The sequence below is a fragment of the Chaetodon trifascialis genome, chromosome 6 (genome assembly GCF_039877785.1).
Source record: "Chaetodon trifascialis isolate fChaTrf1 chromosome 6, fChaTrf1.hap1, whole genome shotgun sequence".
In the NCBI taxonomy this organism is placed as follows: Eukaryota; Metazoa; Chordata; class Actinopteri; order Chaetodontiformes; family Chaetodontidae; genus Chaetodon; species Chaetodon trifascialis.
In genome coordinates, this window is record NC_092061.1 from 26,954,108 (window position 1) to 26,974,267 (window position 20,160).

The 20,160-nt window shown below is 41.0% G+C and overlaps 1 protein-coding gene across 3 annotated transcripts in view; it reads left to right on the forward strand.

Annotated features, from left to right (window-relative positions):
• stxbp1b (syntaxin binding protein 1b) overlaps positions 1 to 19,898 on the forward strand; it is a 28,711-nt gene extending 8,813 nt beyond the window's left edge. Inside the window, exons 4-20 of one of the 3 annotated variants that reach the window (XM_070964799.1) lie at positions 1,618 to 1,694; positions 2,035 to 2,113; positions 3,405 to 3,508; positions 4,526 to 4,674; positions 4,944 to 5,028; positions 5,677 to 5,807; positions 6,121 to 6,228; positions 6,446 to 6,506; positions 7,285 to 7,350; positions 7,606 to 7,686; positions 9,509 to 9,647; positions 9,929 to 10,038; positions 10,983 to 11,084; positions 12,267 to 12,352; positions 12,548 to 12,702; positions 13,486 to 13,618; positions 18,879 to 19,898. In XM_070964799.1, the coding sequence (XP_070820900.1) occupies positions 1,618 to 1,694; positions 2,035 to 2,113; positions 3,405 to 3,508; positions 4,526 to 4,674; positions 4,944 to 5,028; positions 5,677 to 5,807; positions 6,121 to 6,228; positions 6,446 to 6,506; positions 7,285 to 7,350; positions 7,606 to 7,686; positions 9,509 to 9,647; positions 9,929 to 10,038; positions 10,983 to 11,084; positions 12,267 to 12,352; positions 12,548 to 12,702; positions 13,486 to 13,592 (1,640 nt within the window). In that variant the 3' untranslated portion in view covers positions 13,593 to 13,618; positions 18,879 to 19,898. The remainder of the gene's footprint in view (positions 1 to 1,617; positions 1,695 to 2,034; positions 2,114 to 3,404; positions 3,509 to 4,525; positions 4,675 to 4,943; positions 5,029 to 5,676; positions 5,808 to 6,120; positions 6,229 to 6,445; positions 6,507 to 7,284; positions 7,351 to 7,605; positions 7,687 to 9,508; positions 9,648 to 9,928; positions 10,039 to 10,982; positions 11,085 to 12,266; positions 12,353 to 12,547; positions 12,703 to 13,485; positions 13,619 to 18,878) is intronic. The other 2 variants (XM_070964798.1, XM_070964800.1) reach the window with 2 other exon arrangements.
• Positions 19,899 to 20,160: the final 262 nt, after the last annotated feature.

Here is a 20,160-nt window from a genome sequence, read left to right on the forward strand (position 1 = left end):
CAGTGCTCCTGCTAGTCCTGACGTCAGCTAAGAAAGTGAGTGACCCATGCACGCTGTCCTTATCATTGGCCTGCCTTTCTCTTAGAGAGGATGGGAGTACAGCAACTTAACAGGGAAAACCATCTCACCATCTCTGGCCAGTGCAGACTTTGTCAACACAGCACCTTCATTACAAAGGGCACTCACAATGCGTGACTAAAAATAGCGTCTGTCAGCAGGAGTCCAGGCACAGTCCACGAGAGCCTCATGCTCTTCTACAGCCCTCCTCAGAGGGATGATGATCTGTGTAGCGGCATCTTAGACCTTTCAACAGTTTCCGTCCGCATGATGTGTCTGAGTCCTCCCTGACTCATTCAGTTTTTAATGTGATAGACGGCACCTGACATGTTGTCGAATCTAGCACTTTTACGCATGTGCTGGAGGGTCCTCTAATGCCATCATGATGTCAGTAATCTGCAATGCTGCCCTCTCTTACAGCAACAGGTGTGTTGTGTGAAGGGAGTGTGAATTTCACTTTTTTTCCACACACAGCCTGACATGACCATGACACAGCCCATACCTCCCTGCCTTATTGTGCTTCTCACTTACGGGGTGGTGAACTGTGTGTGTTGTCTGCTTGTAGGACTTGTAGCAGTGGGCCATTGACTCAGCTTCACCCCTAACCCTAAGCGACAGCTCTTGCAGGGCTACGCCTATACGAAATTGTAAAGATAAGATAAGATGAGATAAGATATGATAAGATAAAACTTTCTTGATCCCACACTGGGGAATTTAAATTGTTACAGACAGCAAAAATAAAAGAGTGACATAGAAAAAGAAGAGTATAAAAGGACTATTGTCTTGAGAAAGATAGCTCAGTTTCTCAAATGAAAAATTTTGAATTACACATGGAAGAAAAATACACAACACACTAAAAAATATGTAATATTGCACAGATATTTACACAGATGTAATGGATTTTAGCAAATGTTAACATAAATAACAATAGTACTTTACATGATGTTGGAGTTAGTCTGACAGCTGTTGGAATGAAGGACCTGTGGTAGTGTTCTTTCTTACACACTGGATGCAGCAGCCCCCGCTGCCTCATGCAGGGGTGAGAGGGGTTCCACTAAACTTTTCTGAAAACAAAGAATGTAAATTATTTTGTTTCATTTCAGGGTCTCTTAGCAACAGAAATGTGTCATTAATAAAGGAGTGTGATGCTCCAGAAAGCATATTTAAGAGACCAGAGCCCAGCCCCAAGCAACTGCTAAACTAAAGGTTGAATCACTACACCCCTCAATGCCAACATGTTTCACATTTACATACATTACTGGCACTGATATACACAAGTATTAAGCCTACTTTTCAAAGGACTCAACAAAGAAATTATGTTTCAAAACTTGATCTGACATTTGACAGCGAGAGTGATACTGTAGTATCCCTCCAGCGTTCTTTTGTGCTTTGAGAAATGAAAACCTTACAACACTTGCTGTGAGTCAAAGACAGATCAGTCCCTGTTCTGCATTAACACTGAGTATTCTGAGAGCAGCGATGTTCCTACAAACTTCAAGTCAGAGAACACAGCTGTTGCCAAATCAAGCTGATGCATGAGAACTTGCCTGTGCTCTTCAGTTGTAGAAGATATAACCAAGCGGCGTGAGCCCCTGCCCAGCATGGAGGCCATCTACCTGCTCACACCCTCAGATGAGGTAAATGGTATAGCTCCTTGTTTATATTGTATGGTACAGTACATACAGCTGTTGATGTCTCATTCGTTTTCTTCATTCTAAAGCATTTTGCCGTTTTGTCCAGCCACTGAGAAATGCCACTTTATTGTCAATTGAATACTTCAAAATGCAGTTCCTAAGGGTGTTATGGTTAGTTGGCAGTAATAAAGATTCCTTTCTTGTTCTTTTAAATGTCATGTCAGCACTCTGGATTTGTGTTCAATATTTCTTCCACAAACTTTTGGACATAGATAAAAAATGTCTAAACTGTTCCCTTTCACATGCACAGTTGTAACTAAAACAGTGTCCTCTGCTCTGTCAGTCTGTCGAGGGTCTGATTGATGACTTCAGAGACCCACAGTCTCCAAGGTACCGAGCAGCTCACGTCTTCTTCACCGATAGTGAGTAAATCCTTTCCACACCCACAAAATATAGATGGAACATTTAAACTCAAATTCAATCTTGAGACTTCTTGAACATGTATGTTTTCTCCTTTGAAATATGAAAATCATGTTTGGAGAGTCTTGTGCTTAAACCACACTGAATGTTTATCCCACTGAAATAAAACATACTGTATAGCTTATAGCAGTGGAAGAAAGCTAAGGCAACAACTTGATCCCTGCAGGAAGACTACTAATTATAAATTCTGCCATGTCAGAATCCACACGTGTTGGCTTTTCTTTGTTGACAGCTGGGCACAGCTGGAGTGTGTGGCTGTGCTGTAATTGGATGAGTCGCAAGATTAAATTTTGGGACCCCATCAGAAATGGACAAATGAAAAGCGTGCAGAATCCAACAATCTTAATTTAATTTTTCAAAAAATAAACCCAATTGACCCAAGGACAGTTAGACCTAGTTTCAGTAAACCCAGGAATTGACCCTATGCAAAATATGGTGGACCCAAACACTGGAAGCACCATGAAGCTCCACAAATTAACAAGCACTCAAGTTTTCTTGTACTTCACAGTTAACACTCTCTGCATGCCTCAAAAACATTCTTCTCCTGCCATGATTACAGTGGGCAACTCAACCAGAGCCGATCATGACTCTGCTCATATCCACTTGGGAATTAGACCATTTTCAGTCTGACATCAGGTCTGCATGAAAAATATATAGTATATAATACTATTTACTTTGAATACTTGTGATGAACGATGAAGTTATTGCATCTGTGATAACTTTTCAGAGTTGTAAAGTCCTTCCTCACAGTATTACAAAACATTGTGTGGTGGTTTGGTTCCTGATAATAACCCTTCTAACTCTTCAAGCTGTTATTTAAACTGGATCTGTAGATTTTACTTCATGTCTCAATTTACCTTAAGATACATGTTACTAACACATTCCATTCGTACCGGGAATAGTGAGAGCCCTCAAACACCTCAAGGTGACTTTGATCAAGTGATGCTACTCCTACTTTTCCCCTAATGCAACTCCTCATAGATACCTTCTGTCAAACTCCATGTCCAACTTTAAAGGCTTTTGTTAAAAGCCCTGAGATTACTGTCCATCATCAGGGTTATGTTTTTCTCAGACTTGACAAAATCCCTCTCGTTCCATAGAAGTGACACAGGGTGTGGAGTACTCCCTGTGACTATTGAAGTAGTCTTACTTACTACTTTACTGTAGTAGTCTTTTATCTAGCAACTGTCTCTCTCAGTCAGTCACCATGTTTGTTTTTTTGTCAATCTGCAGCGATCCCAGACTCATTGTTTGGACTGCTGACCAAGTCCCGCGCCTCCAAAGCCATGAAGGCCTTGACTGAGATCCACGTCGCCTTTCTGCCCTATGAATCTCAGGTAAAACACTGTCTAGATTGGGATCAGACCACGTCAACTACTCATAATCATCTACCTCAGATATGGTGGATGTGGTTTGGAAGGATTTCAGTCAACTGTGTATATAATAAATCCTGTAGAGGAACCTGGCTCTTTCTTTTTGCTTTGATTGGAGTTTGTTTTCATGGTGAGATGTTGTGTGTAGAGTATTCTTCTTCCATGACTTGAATCCTCTGTGTGAACTAGGGTTTGGGCAGTATAACAGCATATATCTTGAAAAGATAGAAATGTGTCCACTGGTAGAGATTTGGCAATACCGTTCACCAGTCACTTGCCTTTTGAAAACCGGGCCCATAGCATGTGGCATGAGTAGCCCGACATCAAAGACGGCATTTATGAGAATTTTTGAAAGTATTCTGTAGCAGAATTGTCCAGGACCAATGTTCTGTTGGTTGTGGACTGGCAACTTTGAAAGAAAAGGCTAAATTAAAATATAAAGATGGGGGAACCGCAGGCCCCCCACCTGTGCTGAAGAAAATATTCTCCTCTAATGCAAAATGAGAGAATATTGATGACCCCTCCCCACCACGAGCCTGATATTGAAATAGTTCCACAACAGAGGGAGGGACAGTGGAGGAGAAGACCACACCAACAGTGTTTTGTGTGGGATCAGCATTAGCCTTCAATCCTCTGCTGTTGTCCTGCAGTCTTAATCCAAAGAGGGAGAAACACATTTTACCAGCCCTGCCCCCTGCTTTCCACTCTTCCTGTTACCTCATTGGATGATGGAACCAAAGCTCATACTCTGCAGCCAATGGGAGTACAGATAAGATGTGTGACAAGATAAAGCACCATTTAGAGCAGAACACTAAAAATCCTTTTTCAAAGCAGAGTATAATAAAATCTATTCACTAATAAAGACCATGGCAACATATATGGATTTAGAATCGTTTATTGCAAGAGAGTCGAAAGGATGAAGGAGGGATGTGCCTCATGTTGTCTCTCATGTTCTCTTTCTGGCCTGGTGTGGCCTGCCAGGTCTTCTCCCTGGATAAAGTGGATGCCTTTCAGGACTTCTACAGCCCCTTCAAGGCTGACGTGAAGAACAACATGCTGGAGCGTTGTGCTGAGCAGCTTGCCACCCTCTGTGCCACTCTCAAAGAGTACCCTGGAGTCCGTTACAGAGGGTGAGACCATCAAGGCCAACCATTTCAATAGTATAGTTTTCAGGACCACACATTGAACTGTATTGAGATATATTTTGTGAATGCCCCCCCACCCCCACCCCATTACACAGTAACTCGCATGTACAAGACACCACTGTGCATTCCCAAAGAGTGGCTGAATTGACCTTAATTAAACTGCTGGGTGAAATCAGCCTTTATTTTGAACTGGTTAAATATGGAGACCGTACTTGTTAATGTAAACTTACAACTTCTTTTGTGTGTTGGTTCAGAGAGTACAAAGACTGTGCAGTTCTGGCCCAGATGCTTCAGGAGAAGCTGGACGGCTACAAGGCTGATGACCCCACCATGGGAGAGGTAGGGTTAAATGACTACTACTGGTTAGAACGAGACACATCACTGAGGGTTCACCATGGTAGGGCATTTTGGATCATGGGGTTTGTCTAGTAATTCTAAAATGAAATAAAAGTGCAGGAAATACACTTTCAATGTGACAGTGTACATTTATCAGCACTCATAATGTCATATCCAGACCAACACCACCCCAGCAAACCTGGTACAACAAGCAGGTTACATTGATCCACTCCTAATGGATTTTTCAAGCATAAATACTCGACTCTGTATGTCTGTTAGTCTAACACTAAATAAATCCCATGTGCTCCATATTTTGTGGGTTTTGTGTGTCAACTTCATCTGAAAGATTGTATGGTCCTCTACTGGTTTACAGAGCCTTTCAAATGGAACAACAGTCCTCCGGTTAAAACTTGGGTTGTCCTCATATTTCTTAATAACTGATACTTTGCAGATGTTGTGTTTTCACTCAGCAGCTGTAATGTTATGTTATATGTAAAGGATGGGAAGTAGTGTAGATACCTGAAGTGTGTGGTTAGCAAAATGATCACACTACAGTTAACTGGATTGTGTGGAATTTAGCAATATTGAATGATGAGCAGCAACTAAAGAGAATAAAATATCAGCGTTTTGTGTCTGTTCTGATTCCTTCAGGGTCCGGACAAGTCTCGTACCCAGCTGCTCATTCTGGATCGTGGTTTTGATCCTGTGTCACCTCTCCTGCATGAGCTCACATTGCAGGCTATGTCCTATGACCTGCTGGGTATCGACAACGACGTCTACAGGTAAAGATGCTACTGATGGAGGTCTGACAGCTGCAGGGAGTCACTGGGCTCAGTGCAACTCTCATTTTAATTTGTCTTTTTTTTTTTTTTTTTTCATATTTTGTTGATTGTCCCTTTGTTTAAGGGTTATATATTTTAGTGGTGGCCAGGCTGTCCCTGCCTTCAGCCTCACTCCCAAAATCACATTAAGCCTGTGTGCCAGTTTTCACTGGAGAAACATTTCAGTCCAACTGACATATTCTTGTATTTGCTTTAACAGACTCTCTTAGATGTAAACATATAGTCCGTAAATGTCTCCTGCCTTCTCTGTCAGTTTTGAGACCAGTGGGATGGGAGAGACAAGAACAAAGGAGGTAGTGCTGGATGAGGATGACGACCTGTGGCTGACTCTGAGACACAAACACATCGCTGAGGTGTCAACGTAAGTGACTTTGAGTCTCTAATCACACATACGCAGTCATGGAATGGATAAACAACCACAGGAGGAACATCCTCTGTCACAAACCTACAGCTCTGTCACAAAGCTGTTGCAGAGCGTTGCTCCTCTCCTCCTCCATAGAGACAGCCCTCTCAGTTTTCAACTCATTCCTCCTGACTTTCCTTGTCCTTTTCTGTCTCTGTCTCATTCATCTGCACAGGGCTGTGACTCGTTCTCTGAAAGAATTCTCTTCCAGCAAAAAGATGAATACTGGAGAAAAGGTAGAGGACACACTGACGCTCTGCTCTGGTTTCAGGATCTGTTACTGTGTTTCAGCTCTGACTGTCCTTCAGACAGTCACACAGTGGTGCAAGTAGAGATAAAGTATCATAGAGAAGTACTGTACTGTACTTTGTAAAAGAAAAGAAAACACATTTGTTAAGACACTCAATCAATAGGAAGGAAAACATTTATTGTAAAATATACTGTGTGTCTACCATCGATATGTTCAGCTAACAATGTACCAAGTGATAATGTGAAAACAATGTGACAATGTGAAAGGGCTTGCTTGAAGTGATGAACTGATAGAGAATTATCACCTGGAACTGTTGCTCCCCTCAGAGAAAAAGGTCTAAAAACCCACTGAACACTACCTGTTCAGCAGACAGACACAGAAACTAGTTGGTGAACACAGAGCAAGATATTTCCCAGGAGCTGGTGGGGACCAAACGCAGAGCTCAAAGAGAGTGAGAGTGAATTTTTAGACATTCATCATGTGGATACAAACATGACGTGACATGAAGTCCAACAAAGAACTATGCATGGCACTATCATTTAAATACACCTTTGATGTGTCATAATTACATGAAAAATGGAAGAATAGCAGTTATTTGCTTGAATGTCTTGTATCTTGTGCCTTAAAATGTTCATCATGACAAACATCGAACCTGCTGAAGGCCATGTCTGACACACTCACAGAAATTAAGTTTCACATCAAATTGTGGTGATATGAAATCACAAACTCATAAACCTGAATACTAATTAATGCTGATCTTTCAGACCACCATGAAGGAACTGTCTCAAATGCTGAAGAAGATGCCTCAGTATCAGAAAGAACTCAGCAAGGTAGGAGCCTAAGTGTTACTGTAGATCTATACACTGTTTCAACAATCCACAAGAACAGGAAATGACGCAATCTGTGACATGTGATGCTAAACAGGTGTTAATACTTTGAGTGCAGAGGTTCAGAAATTTATTTTGCAGATTTCCAGTGTTTATATGAAAACTAAAAAACATGTTTCTTTTAATGTTTTTTTCATCCGATTGCATCTGATTCTCTGTGTGAAACTCACTAACAGCATCTCTCCTCTCTGACCTCAGTATTCAACCCATCTCCACCTGGCTGAGGACTGTATGAACCGCTACCAAGGCACTGTAGACAAACTCTGTCGTGTAGAACAAGTAAGTCACACAGGCACCTCTGTTATAGAGTTAGATCCCTCTCTACAATGTGTAATCATGTGGAAAGTGAGGGAACCTACCTCAATGGGACATTCCAGTGTAAGCAACCAGTGGCAGCATGGTAGGTATGGTAATATGATTCTTTGCTTTTTTTCCACAAGACTGATATCAATCTCGTGTCTATGTGTTAATAGACATGATGCACATCTTTTTAGGTTCAGTGAGACATCACAAATAAACGCGTGTAAGTTCACATCTTAAGCTCACTCACATTAATACATGGGGCTCTATTTTCGACTCCGCCGCCAGCGCGGCGCAGGATGCAGCGCCGGCGCACTAGTATTTTCGAGCAGCGTAGGCAGGCGCACGGCGCAGTAAAAGTGCGTTGAAGGCTCGCCACCTCAGACTGGTCAACTCTGTGCGCCAGCGGCGCAAGTGGATATTCGTAAACTGGCGGAGTCGTGCGCTCACGTCACCAACACCTCACAGTCAGGTTTCCACAGTGACTGGCATTTCACTGCGATCAATAATTAGCAACAGCCGCAATTCAATGCAACTATCTGTGTCAGCACATACAGTCAGACCTAAATTTATATATTTTGATCAGTATCTCATCTGATGACATCGCAAACGCGTTCGGCACGCGTAATGGTCACTCACCCTGACTGAATGTACACAGGTGAAACAGGGATGCGAACTAATCGGTTAACGTCGCTGTGCCAACCAGAAACAGCCGTGGCATCCTACAGAGCATATATACTGCATCTATCTCAGAGCACTCGAGAGACAGAGAGAGACAGACACATGGAAAAAACGTAAGTGATGATCGTTGTCTGCTGTTACCCACGTCATTTCATTCCAAATACAAATGTTATCATTGTAATGCTTAATGTTATCTACAAAGATGGAGTACATCATTGCTTTGAGGAGGAGGAGGAGGAGGAGGCCGAGGATTTACCATCTAAGGACCTCAGATTTAGACATCAGAATCAGAATCAGAAATCGTTTATTTATCCTCGAGGGGAAATTGTTTTTGTTGCAGTGCTCCTTACAAGAATAGAATTAGAATAAAATTAGAAAAGAAAGAAAAGAGAGAGAACTATATATATAAAAAGCAAATATAAAAACAAAATATTTATATTGAGAATATATATATAAACAAAATATAACACAGAATATAGAACAGAATATAAAACAATATATATATACAGTATACAGATAAGAAATAAACATTATATACAAACGGGTGTGTAAAGTAATACAAACGGATGTCATGAGACATGAGTGACGTCAGTCTCCTCCTGGGAGAAGTTGGGCGTCGGACACCATCCTGTGGGGTCTCAGTTGTCCTTGAAACTTGTCATGCACCTGGCCAGGTGTTCTTAAAGGTGAGGCGAGGAGCTGCTGTGATTGGTGAAAATTTGACTCAGCTGTGTGAAACCCACACCACACCTTCTGATGATGAGATGAGAAGATGATGAAGAGGACCTGACTTTGCGCCGCGCCTGCGCCACGCCACACCGGTGGCGGAATCAAAAATAGAGCCCATGGTATCAAATGTTTACACAAGCAGAAAAGTAAAAGTGACAGTTTCCAGTTTCTTGTCAGTAAGGTCCATTCATCTGCATGGCTGTTTGTGTAGAGCATGTTTGTAAAGAAGTATTTAAAATGGATAAATGAATTAAATTCAGACCAGCATTGAGAGTTTATTTTGGCTCTCCTCTACACGTGATTTCTACACAGAAGCCTCCACTGCAATGTACTGTTAAAACTGAACTGCTTTGAACAGCTTTGACCTCTTCTGTCCTCCATTGTTTTTAAGGATCTGGCAATGGGCATAGATGCAGAGGGAGAGAAGATCAAGGATCCCATGAGGCTCATTGTTCCTGTTCTGCTGGATGCCAATGTCAGTGTGTCTGACAAGATCCGCATCATCCTGCTCTACATCTTCCTTAAGAACGGTCAGATATCCACTGCCCTCTTCCTGTCATTTCACCTAATTATATTAGGATAATTCTACACTAAAATGCAGAAAATCCCACTCAGATCTTTCTATAGAATCTTTAATATGTATGCATTCATATTTTGTTCTTTTGTTTCTTTAGTCCTAATCCATCCTCCAATCTCCTCCTGCTTGTATGCATTATACCGTATTTGTAACTGCATGCTCTCATGCATGTGTGTGTTGTATGAACTGAAAGTCTATGCTGCATTTATTTGTATGTGTTTATGTGTGTGTCAGGCGTGACTGAGGAGAACCTGTGTAAGCTCCTTCAGCATGCCAACATCCCACCAGAGGACAGTGACATCATTTCCAACATGGCCCACATGGGCGTTCCCATTGTCGCAGAGGTGAGCCGTCCTGGCCCAGGACCTCAATGTCTTCTCATGAACCATATGAACCTTAATCACGAGCAGGTGCTGTTCCAAATGGAAAGCTTGTTAAAGATTTATCAATCTAAAAGTTTGCTTCAAATACAGATGTTGCTGCAAAGAAGTTGTAAAACGTGCATGCTTCACACACATCTTCAACCTGGCAGCACAGAAGGTGGATTAATCCACTTTTTGTGCATTACTGAGTATTTGGAGAAGCAGGACAGTATATGTGGGATTTAGTGGTAATGACAGAACATGTCACCCAGTGCAACAGTGTGACTCATTGATGTTTTTGACGACAGTGGACCTCTGTGGCTTTGATACAGACACAAAACTTGTTATTAGGATACATTCACTGTTGTTTTGGTCTTTTCAAAGAACAAGAAAATATCAAATATCACCAAGTATCAGTATTTTTTTAACATTGTGTCCATTTATAAGTGGGAAACTTTACCCAACTTTGATTGTCTGTGTTGTTTCTTTCTTTCAGTGTTTAAGTTGGTTAAAAATGTATCCTAAACAGATCTGATTCTCTGGATTGAAACCCACACATGCTCAAAATGGAAAACCTGCTATGGACCCTGCTAATCAGCTGTACTCACATGCTCCCTAATAGTAGGCAAGCCAAACTGTGCACTGCCCACAGAAAAAACACACTGCGGTGTGATTTCGTGGTGGGCACAGTAAACCCTTGGACTCCTGTAAGCATGTTTTCTTAGCATGTTCATCAAAACTGATTCCAGATGACATTCTAGCAGCAACCTGAACTTTCTCTGTCAAAGCATGGTTTGAGCCTGGATGTGTGTCTCTGACACTCATTTGTTACTAAACCACTGAAACACTGCTTAACTGTGTCAGTGACTCGATCTGCTGATGTGTAAACCGTGAGAGCACGAGGGATCACTGTCATTTCTTCACAGGGCGCCCCAAAGAAAGCCAAGAAGCCTGATCGTAAGGAGCGAATCAGTGAGCAGACCTACCAGCTCTCCAGGTGGACTCCCCTCGTAAAGGATCTCATTGAGGTACTTCTCATGTGTTACATGTCCAAGCATTACCATACGGCATGCAGTATGACTACATGCTAATATCAGGGATTAGTGCAGTATCATTACATTTTACAGTAACAACATTTTAGTGTGATATAATATTATTAAACATTTCTACTGTAAGTGCTGATTCTTAAAATGTCATTTTTGTGAAATCCTTTATTCATTTCATAAGACAAACTCTTTTCTTGAAGCATGCATTACTTCCTTGGTATTGATGATTATTACTTATTGTACTTTGCTCTCAAACTGAAAGACTACATTTTAAAAATCATTACATATTCAGTAAGATGAATGTTTGTGATGTTTATGTTCATAAGTCCCCCTCCCGTACATGAGGCTTAAGCCCTATTGGAACAGGATTTATTCCTATATGGGAGGTTGAATGATTTCAACATTATCTGCATGCATATGAGTGCATGTGAGTACATTTTCACCCCCCACCCCAATAATAGTTTCAGACATAATTACCTACCATTTTTTTTGCTGATCCTCATTTTATTTAAATCCAGTCCGGAGTGACGTCCCTGTATTTTGCAGTCCAAAATGTTCTTCCTAATCTGATGGGTGAAGACTGCAGTTTACGAATCAATCATTTCCATTGAGAGAAGCCTGTAGTGCTGTTCTTTGCTCTTCTTTGAGTGAAGAAATCTCTCTCTCCAGTGTTGATACAACATATAACCTCTTTAGGAACATTGTTGTTGTGCTGCTCAAATCAACAGCAGGTGCTGTCAACACACACCCTGCATAGGATGCTGATTGGTCTGAACAACTGTGGTTTGGCCACAAATGCATTACTTGAAGCTTGGATTCTTTGCTTGTGTGATCTCATGTGATCTTGTGATCTGGCAAATCCAGCTGCTTAGCAGGGTAAGATGAGAACAAGGGCTCATCAAATGTGTTGCTGTAATGTCAGCTACTGGCAGACGCTGCTATTTCCTTTGGCTTTTTCCTATATTTTCACGGTGGTTAGAATGTTGTCTGGAACAATGAGTTAAATCACAGACTAGCGCAGTGAATCATGTAATCATTTAATCATTATTCATCTAATCTTACTAATGTCTGAACATGGCTTTAGGCTGTCTTTTTGGTGAGAGAAGTAGAAGTGAGGCTGTTTCTGATGCTAGCTGAAACTGTAACTTGAATGTGTTCCTGCAGGATGCCATTGAGGACAAACTTGACCATAAGCAGTACCCATACATTTCCCAGCGACAAGTATCTGCCAAAGCCAGCGCTCCATCCAGGTTTGTAGTCATTAAGTGCATTTTGGCCACACTTCAGGTAACACACTGCTTCAATAAATGGCTCCATCAATATTGTTTTTATTTGTAAAGTATTTATTAAATAAGAGTCTTACAATATTGACTCAAGGGAAAAATCACTACTGTTCAATGTTTGGAGAAAATGTTTATCTATATCCTTGTTTCTCCACCTTGCAGTGCTCGCTATGGTAACTGGCACAAGAACAGGGGCCCCACAGAGATGAAGACAGGGCCCAGGATCATCGTCTTTATTATTGGAGGGATGATGTACAGTGAGATGCGCTGTGTGTATGAGGTCACCCAGGCCAATGGCAAGTGGGAGGCTCTGATTGGTGAGTTCATTAGACAGAAAGAGTAAAGCTGTCTTTTCGCAAGTCCCTGAAGTCCTACAGAAGTTAAATACTACATTAAGTCAAGTTGAGTACCTCTTCATATTTTGTCATGCTGCTGAAAAAAATTTAAAATAGTCAAAATGCATTATTATTCTCAATTTTGAAGAAGGGTTTTGACTAGTAAAGTGTTAACATCCGTAACATAACAACGTTTTTATTTAAAGGGTAATTTCTGCTTCATCTTGAACTGCTGAATTCGACAGGTTTTTCTCTAGTATTTCTCTGTGATCTAGTATTTATAACATATTTCTTATATTCAATGGCAATTGCATGTTTGATTCAGCATGACTTGGTGGTGTCCTGCCATAGCTGGATAAAAACTGGATAAATGTTTCGGATCTTGCTGATGCATCTGTTTTGAAATCTTCTATTTATGCTCTCTGTGCTGCTGACTGAGCAGAGCTTGACTCCTGTGAAATGGCATTAATCGCATTCTCTGCGAGAGCTGATATGTTGTTGTGACTCTCAGTGAATGGATGCAGTGTCAGGAACAGGAAGAGAGAGTGAAGTGAACCTGCAAACTCATCAGCACTTCACCTTTCTTTAAGCCCGTAGTCGTACTGACCTCTTATCTGGCAGCATTTTGGAACTATTCAGTAAAGACCCCTGTGATTTTTTTTTTATTTATTTATTTTTTTTTTACTGTGACCAGTCCAAAGTGTATCTTTTGTTATAAGCAAGAATTCAGTCCTTGCTGACCTTCTAGGCCTTTGTCCCTGGTAGGTTCCACTCACATTCTCACCCCGCCTAAGTACCTAAAGGAACTCCAGCACCCCGACTTCCTGGACCCCAACGCTGCACCAGAGGAGACAGAGCCGCCTGCACAATGAAAAGACGTTTGGAAGTAAATACACAAGTAAAGATGTGATTTGTGAATCCCCGTGTTCCCTCAGCACAACCCACCTACCCATTGTCTTACCTTTGAACCATTGATCCTCTCAGTGTTTGTTGTCCATGATTTTCAATGACACTCAAATGCTGAGTTTGTGAAAAAACTGACCCTGGTCCTCGTATTTCATATCTTGGTATTAGCAGGAAGAATGTTCCATATCCATCAGTTATATAAAGCACAGGAAGAAAAGCTAAAGTTGCTGTATCTACAAGACAACTGAGTCAGTGCTCCAGAACTTCTTGCAGGGTAGCTGAATGGCTTTCTGACCTTTGATTTAGGGGCACCGTGTCTGAAAAATTAAGTAATTTTCCAAAACCACCAATCCTTCATGTTCACATCCACTTCACATTGTGATTGCCAAGGTGTCTTGGAGTAGAGGACAGGACAGGACGGGACAGAGAGACTGTTTGAAAGTGTGATTCCAATTTGTGCAAATCATGGCATAATGAAAAGAGATGCAAAGAGATGGCAAAGACAGTTTTTGGGAGGCGGTTGGATGCAACCAGAAGAGGTTGTGAAGGCAGACTTCCAGTGTGGACATTGCGAGGAGATACTGTGGAATCACCTTTGACTTAAGTTGGACGACATTCTGTATGAACTAGTTATTTTCAGGCATACGAAATCCCTAAATTGATAAAAATTTGAAAAGCAGCCCCAGACCAAAATAAACAAAAACAAAAAAAAAAACAAAAACAAAACATTTTGTCCATAGAGTGCAATTCATGTGTGGAATCAATTGATCTATAAACCATTACAAACCATGTAATAATTCATCTCTTTGTGGTCATTTTGCATCTTGAACCCTTGGGCCCCAGGGTCAGCCAATATGAAAAATGAAATATGCTTGTGTAATAGCAATAGCACTGCAGCCAGTGATTTAACTGTGACATGTGCAACACTATATTCTCTTCACAGGTAAGTAAATAAAAAAGCCAAAAACCTAAGTCGGTCAAAACATCTACTAATCTTGAGTAAAGACATTGTGTGAATTCCTAATTTAACAGAAAATATTTGTCTTAGATGTTGAATGTCAAATTTGTTAATTAAGAAAAAACCTTGCCAGTAGTGTGAGATCCACTCATTTTTTTTATCCAGTAAGATTGTTAAGAAGTTTTATCAAACCAGGGGGTTTAATTTCCCTCAAACCACAGTTCAATGCAACAGCAATCCATAACTTCTGATTTTCATCTTTGTTGCTCAGTCTTTGAATAAAACCTTTCATTGTTATGCTTTTCTCTTCATGTATCTTCCTGTCTGACTGGTGTCGTGTTGTACCTCACCTCCCTTTTCATAACCTCCAGGGCCATCGTGATCTGTTCTTTGTCTTCCTTTTTTGGATCTATAGTAGCACAATTCCCTTTTCCAAAACAAATCTCCAGCACTTTTTCCCCTTGTGCAGCCATGACCTTACAGGAAGAAATGTCACTGTAGCTTTGTCTCAGAATGTCATGCATGCTGATTAGTTAAACTGATGGGGCTCTATTTTCGACTCCGCCGCTGCGCCGCCGGCGCAGTAGTATTTTCGAGCGGCGCAGGCAGGCGCACGGCGCATTTGGTACAGAGGTGCGCCAGGATGGGCGTTGGCGCAGTAGAGGGGAGGTGTCGGCATAATGAGCCGGCGCATTGGAATTTTCGACTATTTCGATCTGCGTAAAAGTGCGCTGAAAGCTCGCCACCTCAGACCTGGTCAACTCTGTGCGCCAGCGGCGCAAGTGGAATTTCGTAAATGGCGGAGTCGTGCGCTCACGTCACCAACACCTCACAGTCAGGTTTCCACAGTGTCTGGCATTTCACTGCGATCAATAATTAGCAACAGCCGCGATTCAATGCAACTATCTGTGTCAGCACATACAGTCAGACCTAAATTTGTATATTTTGATCTGTATCTCATCACATCGAAAGCGCGTTCGGCACGCGTAATGGTCACTCACCCTGACCGAATGTACACAGGTGAAACAGGGATGTCTGGTGATCTGTGACTCAAATTGTCTGGTGACAAACGTATATGCCACTTTCCCCGGGTCGGCACATGACTCGTTCATCCGGCGAATTCTAGCATCCCTACAGTCTTTCAGAGGGACACCCCTCTGGATGGGCGGCTGCTAGGTGATAACAGCTATCCACTGAAAACGTGGTTGATGACGACATATATCACACCGTCAACAAGACGGCAGTGTGGTTTTAACGGTGTTTTCAGCAGTGCTCGGTCAGTCATCGAACGCACACTGCGATCAATAATTAGCAACAGCGACGATTTAATGCAACTGTCTAAGTCAGCACATACACGCGCGTTCGGCACGCGTAATGGTCACTCACCCTGACTGAATGTACACAGGTGAAACAGGGATGCGAACTAATTGGTTAACGTCGCTGTGCCAACCAGAAACAGCTGTGACATCCTACAGAGCATATATACTGCATCTATCTCAGAGCACTCAGAGACAGAGAGAGACAGACACATGGAAAAAACGTAAGTGATGATCGTTGTCCGCTATTACCCACGTCATTTCATTCCAAATACAAATGTTATCATTGTAATGCTTAACGTTATCTACAAAGATGGAGTACATCATTGCTTTGAGGAGGATGATGAGGAGGAGGAAGATTTACCATCTAAGGACCTCATATTTAGACATCAGAATCAGAATCAGAATCAGAAATCGTTTATTTATTCCCGAGGGGAAATAGTTTTTGTTGCAGTGCTCCTTACAAGAATAGAATTAGAATAAAATTAGAAAAGAAAGAAAAGAGAGAGAACTATATATACAAAAAGCAAATATAAAAACAAAATATTTATATTAAGAAGATATATATAAACAAAATATACCACAAAATATAGAACACAGTATAAAACAATATATATATGTACAGATAAGAAATAAACATTATATACAAACGGGTGTGTAAAGTAAAACAAACGGATGTCATGAGACATGAGTGACGTCAGTCTCCTCCTGGGAGAAGTTTGGGCGTCGGACACTTTCCTGTGGGGTCTCAGTCGTCCTCGAAATGCACCTGGCCAGCGGCGTTCTTAAAGGTGAGGCGAGGAGCTGCTGTGCCAAACCCACTCCACGCCTTCTCCCCTCCCTCTTTCCGAGTTGCGCCGCTGGGTGGGACTGAGATGAGAAGGGGGAGGAGATGCGCCGGCGCAGCTCACGAAAATACCAAAGTCTGCGCCGCCACGCCCCATCGGCGCAGCGGACCTGACTTAATGCCGCGCTGCCCCGCGCCAGCGGCGTAGTCGAAAATAGAGCCCAAAGTCTTAATACAGAAAGTATTGTGACATTGTATTGTTGTCATCTTTATTATTGATCAGCCAAGACAGCAAAATGCACCATGTGTCAGAAGTTGAGAGATGTGATGTTTCTCAGGTCTGTGGTTGTAGTGTTACACGTATGTGCTGCTCAGAGGAAAAGGCGGACTGCCTGAAGGTACTTTGTCTATAAGGCATTTTACAATCCCCTCTGCTATTAGGTCTAGTAGGTGAGTTCATACATTGACAAATTTGCCCATGTTTTCCCAGTTTAATTTCACGTTCAGTTTCATTTTGTAACTTAGTCCTACCTGTCTGTGTCCAGCTGGGAAGACAGAGGGTCATGTGTGAGGCAGTGGTGGCACTGATGTGCAACTCTGAGGCTGTGGTAGTTAGATTGTACCTCATAGGTGTAAAATTTGATTCTGTTCCCAATGTTGTTAACTTGCATTTTGAATTTAACTTGTCGATCTATTAATTTATACCCAAACATTTAAACTCTTGCACTACTGATAGTCTCCTGCTTCAACAGTTTAACATCTGGGACTTTGAAAAACAACACACATACAGTTTTGCTGACATTGAGGTGGAAAGGTAGATTATTAGGTAGGTTACAAAACCTGCTCCAACTAGAGGCCATATGACAATACAGTCACATGGGATCACACTGTTAGAGTTGGTCAGATTAGATGATGGTACACTACATGTTGGACCTCTAACCAATCATAGCTTGCAATCTTTCATGACTCTCTTAGTTTACCAAGGTTTATGTATACAGTATCATCAGGGTTTTCTGAATGAATGTAAAGTGGAAACTACTTCATGGTCACTGTGTAGTACCTAAGTAAGCTCACATTTCCAACATGGCTGCACAGTCACCATTATCATTTAAATACTGCATGGAGAGTTTAGGATTTTGATTTATTTGAACAAAACTTCAGTGACACTAAAAATTTTGTTAAAATAGTACAATGCATTGATGCAATATTGAATGTGCTGTATGTCGAATAGGCCATGCCTATGGTAGATATAAAAATATAAGCATCTGGCAATTAGTGAAATGTAAGAGCAATTGTTCAAAGTTGAAGAAACATGCCATGCTGTAAATAAGCCAACAGTTTACGCAAATTATCTTAGCCACTTTAATTGGAGTTAAAGCTGAAAGTGAGTACAATCCCTCAGTGGAAAATTGCATTCACAATACAGTAGAGTTGATCAGAGTTGAAACTGGAAATCAGTGTGTAACTGCAAGCCCTCAGAAACTATTATGGTCATGCTGTATGGGCCCCAAAAACAGAGAATCCTCAAAAGCTTTTTGTCATATGTTCCTGATGAGCATCTTTCTCTAAAGCGGATGGGGTGCCATCATGCAACATGGTATGCACTTTTCTTAATACATCCACAGTAAAGTGAAATGGATGTTAGACAGTTTGAAAAATACTTTTGTTATTTACCAGAGTGTAACTATACTTGGAATTATTTATGTAATGTCACAAAACTTATGGACCAGTGACATGAGTGACATCAACGCAAGTGAAAACACTTGTGAGGGTGTGGACCACAGGTTTACAGGGAACATTAATTTCAGTTCTGTGATGGGATGCACTCTCCAGTCTCCACTGCCCTTCATTTTGGGCTTGCTACATTTATAGGCACCAAACGTTGGCACTGGATTTAAATCATGAGGTATGGAATTTCCAACATGGATGTACTTGCAAGACATACTGGGCTGGTTAAATCTGCTCATCTTTTGTCATGTCACTGTTCCTTTAGCAATTAATTTGATTACTACAATCATAATATTGCTGACTGCAAGGATGACCAAACCCATGAAAAAAAGAAGGATGATTTCGAATATTAGATTGATCTAAGCTGAGCAGCAAAAGTAATGTCAGTGAAACATGAAACATTTCTAAAAATATCAGTAAACCTATACTAATACTTTGTCATACATTCTCTTGTGTCTTTCAGGATCAACTGAAATCTTCACCCCATCTCGCCTTCTAAAAGCCCTCAAAGACTTGGAGAAAGAAGAGCAGACCAGTTAAGAAGCTCCTGTAGCTCCCTCCTCAGCCCTCATACAGCAGTAATACCAAACTGACTCCTCCCTCCTCCCCCTCTCCTCCCCCAGACACAACACAATAAATATACATTTGATCTTGTATATTACTCAGTTGCTGTTAACTCATAAACCAAATTGTGTTTTAAATCACATCATCATGTGTTGAATTTCATGACTATGTTGATGTTGATCCGTTTATTGGAAAAGAGTGGAATTGTGTTGAATGTTGTCTATTGCATATTGTGGGATGTTTATTTGGAAAAGTAACGTATGTGAATTAGTTTAGGTGACTGGAAGCGATTCAGGGACTATGGGCTATAAATGAAAACTGGTTAAAGAGTACACTGGTACAGTAATTGTACTGCTTTACAGTTATAACACAACAACACAGTCTCTCTCATTGAATTATTGTGGATTTGATGCATTATCTGTGTATTCACTTCTATTGTATTATCTCCCCTACCAATACATAACCTTCCTCTTCTTTTATTTTGTTGGACCATGCTAGTTTTTATGTAGTGCTTTCCATACATTGCAACCACGCTTTATTGTACAGATCATCAGATTTACAATGATGTGTTTGACCTTGGAAATGCCAACATAAAACCACTCTGATAGTTAGCTGTAGATCAAGCATTTTAAAAGAAAAATATACAGTATAGTTGGATTGTCGTTTGTGCATTTTCTCAATAGTAAAAATTGCTTTTGGCAGTGTGCTTTTCTCTTTTAGAGATTCAGTTTCCTTTTGGTTCCCTGTGTTGGACCATAATGTTGTCATTGGTTATTGTTGTACTGTGATTGTCTATGCCTAGTAATCCACTGTGTATGAAGACAGATGTCAGTATTATGGCAAGACTGTGCTTTTATGTCCACATCAGTGAACAATACTTGCGGCATTATGCTAATAAAGTGGCTTCCATTAAACTCTTCATTTAGCTTTCTTTAACTCTGTTGTCTCCTCTGTGAGGTCAAAATGAATATGAAATAGTTATGAGCTCTGAAGTGCAAGGTTTGAACATACACTATACTGGAAGAAGTAACTTTTAGTAGTGGAAAAAATGACTCAAATGTTTACTCAAGTTAAAGTAAAATTAATTTTTTTATATTGCACAATCACAAATATGCCTCAAAGGGCTTTATAGCATGTGACACCCTCTATCCTCAAATAGAATAAATGTAATAATGAATAGG